The 11,336-nt window shown below is 35.1% G+C and overlaps 3 protein-coding genes and 6 pseudogenes across 9 annotated transcripts, besides 4 other annotated features; 3 read left to right on the top strand and 6 right to left on the bottom strand.

Annotated features, from left to right (window-relative positions):
- Window positions 1-648: a mobile genetic element.
- A 7-nt stretch (window positions 649-655) lies between these two features.
- TVAGG3_0009630 (uncharacterized protein) lies at window positions 656-1,003 on the bottom strand (the record flags this gene model as incomplete). The annotated part of the gene is made up of 1 exon (XM_051219857.1): window positions 656-1,003. One exon carries the CDS (start codon window positions 1,001-1,003, stop codon window positions 656-658), a length of 348 nt encoding a protein of 115 aa, XP_051104843.1.
- A 1,120-nt stretch (window positions 1,004-2,123) lies between these two features.
- Window positions 2,124-2,317: a mobile genetic element.
- Window positions 2,318-2,429: 112 nt separating this feature from the next.
- Window positions 2,430-3,712, top strand: TVAGG3_0009610 (annotated as a pseudogene). The gene has a single exon. A coding segment is annotated over exon 1 (1,283 nt).
- Window positions 3,713-4,396: a terminal%2Cinverted (terminal inverted repeat of Maverick-1B transposon ID:TVAGG3_0009370).
- Window positions 3,713-11,336: part of a mobile genetic element that runs on past the window's edge.
- Window positions 4,668-5,123, bottom strand: TVAGG3_0009600 (annotated as a pseudogene). Its single transcript has one exon. A coding segment is annotated over exon 1 (456 nt).
- Window positions 6,206-6,728, bottom strand: TVAGG3_0009590 (annotated as a pseudogene). The gene has a single exon. A coding segment is annotated over exon 1 (523 nt).
- TVAGG3_0009580 lies at window positions 6,759-7,190 on the bottom strand (annotated as a pseudogene). Its single transcript has one exon. A coding segment is annotated over exon 1 (432 nt).
- TVAGG3_0009570 (uncharacterized protein) lies at window positions 7,236-7,496 on the top strand (the record flags this gene model as incomplete). Its single annotated transcript, XM_001307223.2, has 1 exon — window positions 7,236-7,496. The coding sequence occupies one exon, from the start codon at window positions 7,236-7,238 to the stop codon at window positions 7,494-7,496; it is 261 nt and encodes an 86-aa protein (XP_001307224.2).
- TVAGG3_0009560 (uncharacterized protein) lies at window positions 7,521-8,033 on the top strand (the record flags this gene model as incomplete). The annotated part of the gene is made up of 1 exon (XM_001298011.2): window positions 7,521-8,033. The coding sequence occupies one exon, from the start codon at window positions 7,521-7,523 to the stop codon at window positions 8,031-8,033; it is 513 nt and encodes a 170-aa protein (XP_001298012.2).
- On the bottom strand, window positions 8,458-8,901 carry TVAGG3_0009550 (annotated as a pseudogene). The gene has a single exon. A coding segment is annotated over exon 1 (444 nt).
- TVAGG3_0009540 lies at window positions 9,126-11,151 on the bottom strand (annotated as a pseudogene). The gene has a single exon. A coding segment is annotated over exon 1 (2,026 nt).

Here is an 11,336-nt window from a genome sequence, read left to right as displayed (position 1 = left end):
TTTGGGTTAATTGCAAACTATTAACCCAAAGTTTGGACACTTTCAAGTGGAGATGGAAGGCTTTGGGGTATATATTAATACAATATACCTCAAAGCCTTCCATCTCCACTACAAATGGGAGAAACTTTGTCAGAATAGTTTAACATTCGGACAAAGTTTCTCCCATATTTCAATGTAATTGCTACCTGTGAGGTACTGATTTGAAGTCAGTGCTTCACAGGTAGCAATATTCACAAAATTTAAAAACATTTTATCAGTTCGTTAGATAACTAGAGCCTCCTAGGTACTGAACCAGAATCAGTGCCTAGGGACTCTAGTTATCTATATAAATCTGAGAACTTTGAGGAAATTGTTCGCATTTCTCAAAGTTTCTCAGTAATTTTAGTGAGGAATGTTTCGTTATCGTGTAAATATTTATAATATATACATGTAAACAAACATTCCCCGCTAAAAGAGTAAAATCTTATAAGAAATAATTCCAAAAGAATAACAATTTTATATGAAACTGAACCTTATGATGTAGTGATTCAAGATCACCGCTTCATAAGATTCAGTTTCAATCTCAAGTATCTCAAAAGTAAGGCTCTATTTTTTGCCATGTAAGTGTCACTTTTTTGTCAAACCGTTTTTATCGTTTCGTTTACAACAATTGAATTTAACGGTGGACAGTGATTGGGAAGAAAATAGCTCGCAAAGATTGAAATGCATAACATTGGTAGTTCTTGTAACTAATTTGGAATAGCATGACTGGGAAATATGTAGCACGGACATAATGCTGAATAGGGCAAGTATGTGCAGTAATATGTGAGCGTGAGGAGAGAGACTCGATTGTTGAAAATTGACCCTCTTCCTCTTCTGGCCCTTCCACAGTTGGATTCAATAATGTCAGCGAGGTATTCAACTGTTCATATGTGAAGTTGACACATGATCGGAGCTGGAGCTTTGGATGCATCCTGATGAATATTGAAATCGAGAACCTGAGCATTGGATTGGTCAATGTCATCTCTTTTGCCTTTCTCATTTAATGGCTCTTCATCTGTGTCGGAATTCTCAGGTGTAACAGTAACAACAATGTTCGCCCTTCTGGATTCTTTTATCTTGGTGATGATATCTTCATCGCATGGTTATCAATGTTGATAAATGAAGTGATTAAAAGATATAAAATCTTATCAAATTTGAAATAGAGTTCAAAATTAATAAATAATGAAACCCAATCAATTTATCATATCTAGATATCCTAATATATATCATTTTAACTTGAAATTAAGAAAACTGTGAAGAATTAAAAAACGTTTAAAATCTTTCATACAATTTAACATATCTATATATTCTAGTATATATCATTTTAAACTCGAAATAAGAACTGTGAAGAATTAAAAAACGTTTAAATCTTTTAATAGAAATAGTTTATTTAAAAATAAAGTTTAACTGGTGCATAAGTAAAAATTAGATCTCGAACTTATTATTATTTTTGATTGAAATATTAAAATAGTATTCCAATCAAAAATAATAATAAGTTCGAGAATCGTAATTTTAAACTTTTTTACATTCTTCACGCCTGTAAAAATATTTCATAATTACAGATTTTATTAATTACTACTTTTTTAAGATACATTCTAAAGCTGGCGAAGCAACGCTAAAGTGTATGATTAACAGTGAATCCTGCGACGACCAACATAATATATTGAGATTAATTTTCTAGGTATGGTTTGAAATGGCGAGACCTTTCTGGCTGTGCCTCAGAGCCCTAAAATTTTCAAAAGAAATATTTTCTACCATTTCGTAGAAAGATTAATCTCTGACTATGTCGAAGATAGCATCACTCAGGCGAAAGTAATTACCGCCGAGATTATACCGATAGAAGTTTCTATCTAGTAAAGCGCCAGTATTTAGAAGAAAAACATCTAAAAAAATGAACTATTTGTTCCATTCAATTATCATTTTTTTTGTGAAAAAGAAATTTGAAATTATACTTATATATATTTGAAACAAAGGTAGGGGCTTTCCAGCGCGTTGCGCCCTCTAGCCCGAAGATGTGTTTAGCTATAAATGAAGTTTTTATTCGCGGAATTGTTAGTCTTCTGGTGTGAATCGGAGGACTCTTCTTGGTATAGGGTTTGCACACTTTCTAGAAGGAATTGGATGGTAAGAGATATACATTCATTGGTATATCTCTTACCCTCCAATTCCTTCTTAAAATGGGAGAAACTTTGTCCGAATGTTAAACTATTCGGACAAAGTTTCTCCCATTTTAAGAAGGAATTGGAGGCTATGAGATACTGATGAAATGTCAGTAACTCATGGCCTCCAATTCCTTCCTAAAACTCATAAAAGTGGACCTTACATGCATTTAAAATTTGACATGTAAAGTCCACTTTTTGTGAGCGGGGATTTGACTCCGTCAAATCCCCTTTTTCGTTTACGAGACAATGAAGAACAAATTTACAAACTTCCCTGATGCTGTTGCAGCTGTAGACAGCACTACAATTCCTTTCAACATTCCTTCGGTAAAGGAAGAGAGGCTTTATAGTTGGGATGAAAAAAACCACTGCAATGGTATTAAGCTCCAAGTCCTCGTGTCACCAGATGGAAAAGCCATACATCAAAACGTTGAGTTTATGGCTGCAGTCCATGACAAGAAGATTTTCGATTTGTCAAAAGTCTCGGATTTTTTGACAGTAAAGCGAGGATTTGATGATTACCAATATCCTGTACTTGCCGACCGGGGCTATATTGGAATCCAGAAATATCACCTTACTGCCGTGGTGATGAAGAGAAGCCACGAAGAAGCAGACGTTGAACGCAACAACGCCATTGCCCAAGACAGGCAGATTGTCGAGCGTTTCTTTGCACGTTTCAAGTCATGCTGGTCCTGCATGAAAAATGGTTTTCGAGGTGAGCGCACATCACTTCCTCTGATCATATCAGGTTTAGTCGGTTTGACAAATTATAACATTGATGGATCACCCCTGAATGATAATGAAGAGTTACTCCTTTTCGAAGATTTTACACCAACAAAGGTTCTTCCTTCAAGCGATACCGTCGCTGCTGTTGTTGCACCCTCCATGAAACCATCAAAGCGGAACATCATTGCTGTCGCTCATCAAGCTGTCGATATCATACAGTCATCACAAGAGGCGAACTACCTTTACCCAATTAAAGGTGGTATTGTTGGTCTTCATAATATGGGAAATACGTGTCATTTGAACGTATGTTTACAGGTTCTGTTCTACATATCCGAAGTGAGAACAGAAGTTTTGAAGGTTGCCAATCAGTCCTCTCCCATCGTAACAGAGATGTCAAGTATCTTTACAAATTTGAATTCATTGAAGTCCAAAGGATTAGTCTTCGTTCCCATGAACTTGCCACATTACTTGGTAACTCAACATATGAGGCACAAGATTGTGATGACACGATGACAAGATTGATCACAGATCTCGCAGAGCAAATACCAGGAATCGGTCAACTCTTCCGAATCACTTACCGTGATAGTGCCAACGAACAAACAAATTGCTACTCGATTCACACCAGAATTGGAGAACCAGATCTCGATCATGCCATTCAATATCATTTGTCAACTACAAGGAACACATCATGGCCACAATTCTTGACTTTCGACATTCAGAGAGAGTGGCAGAATGATTCGATTCATCAAGTCATCTTTGACTTCCCGAAAAAGTTGACACTCCCAACAGTCGAAAGGCAAAGATAGTTAGTATACATATCAAGTGTACGGAGGCACTGCGCGCCTCCTTACCCATTATATGTGAATTTGACACTTTACAAAACCGTTAACGTATATTTTACAACACAAACGACAACACTAACTTAACCTTAAATATTTACAAAGCCGCCAACCACTTCACCTCACTAATGTAAAAAATAAACGTTTTCACTTACAAAAGTATTGCAACTCCTCCCATTGCTGTGCTTCATATAACAGCTCATAATCTTCTGACTCACTTTCTTCTTCATATAGGTCAAAATCACTGTTATAGTTTATACCTGTAAGTTTTGACAAAGCTAATGAAACACGCTTACCGTTTGTATCGTATGCTTGTATAAACTTTCCATTCTTCATTCCTTCATAAACGCTCAAACTAACTTTACCCTTTCTCCCTCGTATCTGATAGAATGTATTTTCACGAGGAACGAAGAACAAATTCTTGAACTCATGATCGTTGTAGTTTGTTATCTCAATAGTTTTCGTCATTTATATAAAAATAAAATAAAAAATAATTTTAAAAAATAAACTTAAAAATTAATGATATCACCACCCTCACACGTATGAAAACATAGCACAAAAATAAATTTAGGTGAAGTGGTGAGATCTCACCTCTTTTTTCACCTGTTTTTTTCACTCTGTTGAATTCATTGCTTTATAACTCTCTTCCTTTCTCCAACTCTTCTAACTTCTTCTTAAGTTTAGCAATGTTGTCCTCATGAAGTTTAATCTTTCTCAAAATTCCTTCTTTATCTAATGGTTGCTTTATCTTTCTAAACTGAACTCTACCATCCTTCATAGTATGAATGTAAAAACCTTCTGGAATAGTTCCTGATTTAATGTATTCTACCAAAAACTTTTGTTTCATTGCTTCAGTGACTTTAGTCGTCATTTCAATCAAATAAAAATTTTAATATTAAATAAAAATAACGTTATTTTTTCAGTAAGGAAACGCAGGAGTTTTACGATTTATTTGAGGAGTAGGTTCTGGTTTAAATGTTGGAGTCGGTTTAGGAGTTGACTTTTGAACAGGAGTTTGTACTTCCATAGGTTCAGGAGTCATTGAAGGTTTTGCTTGTGAAGGCGTTGGTTTTGGCGAAGGTGTTGGAGTTTGTTTAACTTCAGCTACTTCAGTATTATTTACAACATTTGCTTTATTTCTTTTCAACATCATAACTGCTACTGCTGTAGCTAGCAAACCTAGTGGGAGACCATATCTTATATAAGGACTTGACCAAATGCTATTTTTGACAGGAGCTGGTGGAACACCTAACCTTGGTGAGACTGCTCTTTGCCATTGTGCAGCTCGTAAGAAATATTCAATAGGTGCTCCATAATCGTTTGGTAAAGTTTGTTTCATAGATGGTGAAGGTTCACGAGAGCTTGATGAAGAACTCATTTATAAGCTTTAAAAATAAACGTTCATCCTTTATTCCTCACTGTCGTCCGTAGCTAAGTTATAGTCATCTAATCTTATTATGGGGATGCCATTAGCACGCACCTGAATGGCAAAGCAACAATCCCTCATAAATCCAATAAGTGGCTTTGGTACATTTTCAGTTGCTAGTTCAATAGGTCCTTTAACAGACAATTTGTATGTTATTGGAGCAGTAGATGTTTGACCTTGCTGGAAGCAAAAGTCCACTTCTGTTGGAAAACCACATAAGAAATGTGTGTTGTCATAGCTATCCCATTTATGTTCCACACTACCATCATCCACCAATGACCTCATAACATCTTCATTAAATCCTATCATATCATTGTTTGTATTGCAGGCGTTCGCAACCATTTCATAAAATACAGGTCCATATGATTTTTCAGGTTCTGCAGGCATATTTCTATAAGCTCCCATGGAAAGCTGAAGATATTTAAACTTAGGGTTCTCAAAATTAACATAATAGTTGTCTTTCTTTCTAAATAGTGCCCAAATACTTTTAACATTAATAGGCGTATAAGCTGCTGTAAATGTTGCACTTGAACTATCTGTATTCTTTGAGAATGAACCGTCCATAGGAATCCAATCCATAACTTTAACAGGAAAACATAAAGCCTCGTTTGTATAATGTTCTACAAGTTCTGTATAAATGTTAGGGTCTAAAGAGAATGACTTTGGATGAATGAAACATTCATTAAAATCCATCTTTGTTCGAAATAGTTGCTGGGTTACAGTTGTAATAGTAACTGTTCCACTAGCTTCTACTGCCTTCGTTATCATAGTGAATGGTTCATTCCATGGAACAAATTTATTTGTCGGTGGATTTGAATCTGAAGCAAATGCAACTTTAAGAGTTGGATTGAAAGCAATGATATCATTTACAGATATAGATGTGCATTGTAAGGCGTCGCTACTGAACTTTACTTTAAGCTGAATGTTTCCTGCAAAAGCTGGAATAAATCGAATAGCTTCTAATGGAAGGAATCTTCTAACAGGAATTCTTAAACGAAGCTTAAAATCAAATGATTTTCCTGCTGTAATTGGACCACTAACAATTTGTCCTGTTCTGCATGTTCCCGAATGACTCCATACATCTTCATGTCGAGTCTTTGAGAAAACATCTACTTTCTTTATTTGTTCGGTAGTTTGTGAGTTTGAAGTTATATATGCTTCTTCTCTTGCATTGTCTTGAGAATATACGATACGACCATTTGCAAGGATTTGATATCCAGCAACTGCATAGAAAGCGTCATCGAAACCAATCCAAAATCCTGGTGGGTTTGTTTTATTGGAACCTGAACCAATTTCTTTATCTACAATAAATTGACCTTCCATTTTATACGTAATGAATGTATTGTAAAGGTCCAACATATTTTCACCAGGAGGTGAGAGATTGAATGTTACCCATGTGTTATCTTTAGCAGTTCCAGGTTGTGATGGAATCTTTGCGTCAGAATATTTTCTATTAGTGTCACCAATTTGAACTGCATTGTCTATGATATCGAAATATGAGCGAATCTGATGAATATGCTCTGCTGGAGTAAATTCGTTTAGCTGTTCGTTCTGCATGTATTTACTTCAGATAAAAATATCTATTTACTTCATTATTCTCACTCTTCTTCTTGGCATTCGTGGTGGAAGTTGTTTCTTGACATTTTCCATGAACTGTACATTCTCTTTTGTCTCAACTTCTTTCACTGGTGGGTCAGGGTTCTTTGACTCGGTTTGTTTTTCAATGAAATTCACGAACTTTGCAATAAGCTCTTGGTTCGTTATTGAAAGTACATCTGGCTTCTTTTCTTCTGGTTCTATTGGTGGCTCAGTTTGAACAGAAGGTTTTATATGGGCTTCGTGGACTTCACCCTTGCCATGCACCTTAATGTTGTCGCTTTCTGCATTCGCTAATGGAACCTTTCTTTTTCTTACGTATATTTTACCATCTTTACTCTGACTTACGTAATAGAAAGGATGTTGTATTCCTCTTGCGTCATTTAATATAATAGACTCTCGCTCTGATTTTGACAAGCTCATTTTACATCGGTTAAAGTTTTAATTTTGTTTTTTATCTGCAGTCAAATGACTCAGACAAGCCCTACGGACAAGACCCAAGGGGTCATAGATGTTGAAGCATTGAAGAAAGAAATTCGTGAGCAAATTTTATCCGAACTGAAGGAACAAAAACAAGAACAAAAGCCAGAGAGACCAAAGAGAAAACTTAGTGAAAAACAACTTGCTGCATTAGCTGCTGGAAGACAAAAGAACCCAAGACTACTGGCGAAGAAAGCTAGAGAAGAAGCTGAAGCAAAAGCTAAAGAAGCTGAAGCAAAGAAAGAGTAAATGGTTTATTTTTATCCGAATTAAATGTATAGACAAATACCTTTATCTGTTGCGTTCAGTAGTGAAAACCCTGACGTCAAAATAAAGGGGAACAGAGTAACGTTTAAGTTTCCAACAGACTGGATTGTGAACATAAATGAAGAGAAGTACATTGGCATAACAAATATGTATATAACACGTGCTTTCAGAAAGATTGACTTTATACTTCAAGTCGAGATAGAAAATGACGAACAGTCTTTAAGCGCCCAAAACATTCACATATACAAATACTTTAAAGACGATACAACGTTAGAAGACTGTATAATTACATTTTACGAAAATTTTCAAAAGAAGTTTAACATTGAAGTACAAACTTTACAGTCTTTACGTGAGTTTCTTGCACAACTGAAAGAAGAAGGAATTGTAGAAAGATTAATAGCTTTTCATTACGAGTTTGTACCAAATGAAGATGGAACACATGACTGTCAATTCATTGTATTCTCACCATTCAATGAAGTCGCTAAAAAGAAAGAAAATTCATTACGTATAAGATTTTAAATCTCTGAACCAAGTGATGATTTCAAGAATGTTTTCAATTATGATGCAATGCTTCGGAGGAAAAATGATTTTTCCGAAATTAGATTTCCAGGCATTTGGGATAGAAAGCAAGCTATATTATATTCAAACTTAAGTAAGGGAGTTGAAAATGAGTTCATTGGTCATACAAGAACTACACCACTGCCAAATCCTAAATACTATAAATTAACTGGCTTCAATCGTGAGTTTTGGATAGACATGTTCTCCACTCATGACCATAACTGCCCACTGTTCTTACCTCCAGACCATAAGGACTGTCTCTACATTGAAGCACAACTCTTAAACTCTACCATCGCAGTATTGTAAATGACCACATGGGCTTCGCCCTTGCCGCTAGTTTTATTTTTATCACGAATGACCTCATTGCTGACAAAAATAAATGACCTCAGAACTTCAACTTACGAATAAAGCTTGTTTTAGTCGTTATTGAGAAGTTAAACTTCTCTTCAAAGCAAGGTTGACATGACTTACATAAGTCAAATCCAATCTCTTGACCGTCATAAAGTGCTTTGTAAAGTTTCATTAAACTGAACTCAGAGTCTTTGTCATATGTTCCTTGCGGAACCATTAAACCTTTATCTTCATCATAGAAACACTGAACAGAGTCAGGAAATATTTCATTAGCGGTTAAAGCAATAACATCTTGCTTCACGCCTTTCATTCTGCAGTGAAATGCAACTTCATTTAAATCATTCGTGAGTAAGTCTATGTAAGTCTTCTTTCCACAAAATATTGACTTGTATGCTAAACTTTGTTTATCTTTTGTGATTTCTGCAAAGTCGCTATGAAATTGACCAAGGTTTTTACCAATGAGAACTCTTCCATAACGTTTCTCAAACTCTTCAGCTAAACGAGGGATATCTTCATTGTAGAGATGCATACTGTCCGTATCGCTATAAAAGATGTTCATTCCTAAGTCCTCAGCAGTACAGAATACTTCACACATTATTCTCTTCGACATTGACAGAATATTAACACCAAGTGGACAGAAGTTAAAGTGTCTGCAAATGCTTTTCGTTAGCTTGAAAATAGTTTTATCTGAACCATCCAAACCTTCGAACTTCACTATATGGTTGTAGTTTCTGATGGCATATCTTATAGCATCTTTGTCATTTACTATGGTTATTTTTGACTCAATAGGAGATAGAATAGTTTTGCCATAAATACTGTTCAGAATGAGCTTTATATTTTCTTGCAAAGGATTTCCTTCTTTCTTATACTTTAACCTTAACTCAAACAACTTCTTTACTTCATCTCTTATTCTAATATCTCTGTTTCCATCGTAATAGTATCCTTGCAACACTTCACATTTGACACCTTGATATTTTATGAGGTCTTGTAATGTTATATGGTCAACATACATTAAACAGCAAGTGTTTGAACTTCTGGGAACGTTAAGTTCTGGATTTAGTTCAGGGTCACAAACTATTAAAGGAAAGTGTCTATGTATTCCAATCTCTGTTATCTTAATGAGAACAAAGAAGCCAGACATAAACTTTTCACCAATGGGTTCCTTTTGGTCGTCATCGAATAAATGTCTCATGAGATACTCTGTGCTTAACATTTCTTTCTTCATAACCTTTGGAATACCTTCTAAAGTATAAAGTCTTGCTATAGCTGATGGATATAATGAAACAGCGTCGAAATCAGCAATGAGTTTCTTTTCGCTCTTTTGTTTCATGTTATCTGACAACATACATCTTCCACCTTGAATGCATCTCGAAATAAATTCTCTTGGTTTATTTGAAAGGTCGTATAAATTTCCATTCGGGAAGTACACTCTGTTCTCAAACAATTTGTTAGCAATAGAACAAATACTAACGTAGTCATAAACGTTTAAATCAAATTCTTTCAATATGTCATTGCGGAACTTAACAAAACCTTCTCTTAAAATTCTTACATCTTGTTTGCAATAAAATGAGCTATATTTTTCTAAATCGAAATGGTTTTCATCTATTCTGCAACCTTTGATGGAATCTATGTTTTTCATGAATGTATCTGCATCCCGGATAAACTTACATGCTTCAGAAATGACACCAGTTCTGTTGTCATTTGCTAACAAAACACTGCTGTAGTAGTTGTATGGAAATACTTCTTTCGGTCCTGTTTGTAAGTTAAACATAGCAGGAAATAGTTTAAGTTTCTTATTTATAACACTGTAAGAGTCTTTTATAATAATTGCCCTTCCTTTATATAAGCCAGTTATTTGCATTGTTCGTGAACCTTTAATGATGGGAGTTCCTTTCACTTCTGTCATGTGTCTTAAGATGAAGTTTATATCATAACTGAGGTTATGGAAATATATTAAACTTTTGTCAGGAAGTCGTTCCAAAAATTCTGTTGCACAGTTCTGACCCCAAATGCTTTCACTCACTGAACCATCTTCACTGTCATAACATATGTTAAAAGCTTTATGAAAGCCATCGGTACTGCACTCAAAGTCAGCAAAGAAAACGTGCTCAGGAATGAACTTGCACTTATTTTTATTTACTTCTTTTGACTCGGCTTTCTTCTTCAGTTGTACACAATACTTTGGAGCATATGACAAGTCTTTAAATGGTGCAAGGTTCTGTTTATATAAGTCAGTCGTATATGTGAAAAGTTCTCCATAAGAAATAGGTTCGAAATATTTGCACTCCCACAATGTTTTCATAACATCCCATAACGGTGTTGTTCTATCATAACGAACTACATATTTATCTTCTCTCTTTGTATAAATCTTCATTTGTTTCTCAATGTTCATTCCACCACAAGCTTTGAGAATTTCTATATAGTTGCGAATGAAATATGTTGTCATTGGTAATCTTTCATTTAGCATGTAGTGGTCTTCAACAAGAAGTAAGTCAATAGTTCTAACAGTTTCACATTCTTTTGGTATGTATCTCTTTATTTCATTATGTCTTGAGTCATTGAAATAACCAATGGTAACATTAAATGCTATACCTGTTGCGTCAGAAATTTCTTGTACTTTACTTTGAGGAAAGTCTCTAACACGAATGACTTCTCTCATGTGGTCAATAGTCTCTCCATCTACTCCAGCCTGAATGCAAGCATAAACGAAACAATTGTCTTCTGTCATAAGTGCTGCAGTTCTTTTGTTCAATTCATTGAAGATTTGGTAGCGCTCAAGATTTATAGGTAATGTGCAAAGATACTTCCAGAACTGACCGCTTCTCTTCTTATAAAACTTCTTTTCACCATTATCTTTCCAAAAGCTTTCTATAAGTGCTGGGTTTCCTGTTTGCTTAAGAGCTTCCAAAATGG

This window comes from Trichomonas vaginalis, chromosome IV (assembly GCF_026262505.1).
Source record: "Trichomonas vaginalis G3 chromosome IV, whole genome shotgun sequence".
NCBI classification, from domain to species: domain Eukaryota; phylum Parabasalia; order Trichomonadida; family Trichomonadidae; genus Trichomonas; species Trichomonas vaginalis.
This window is presented reverse-complemented; position numbering and strand designations above follow the sequence as displayed.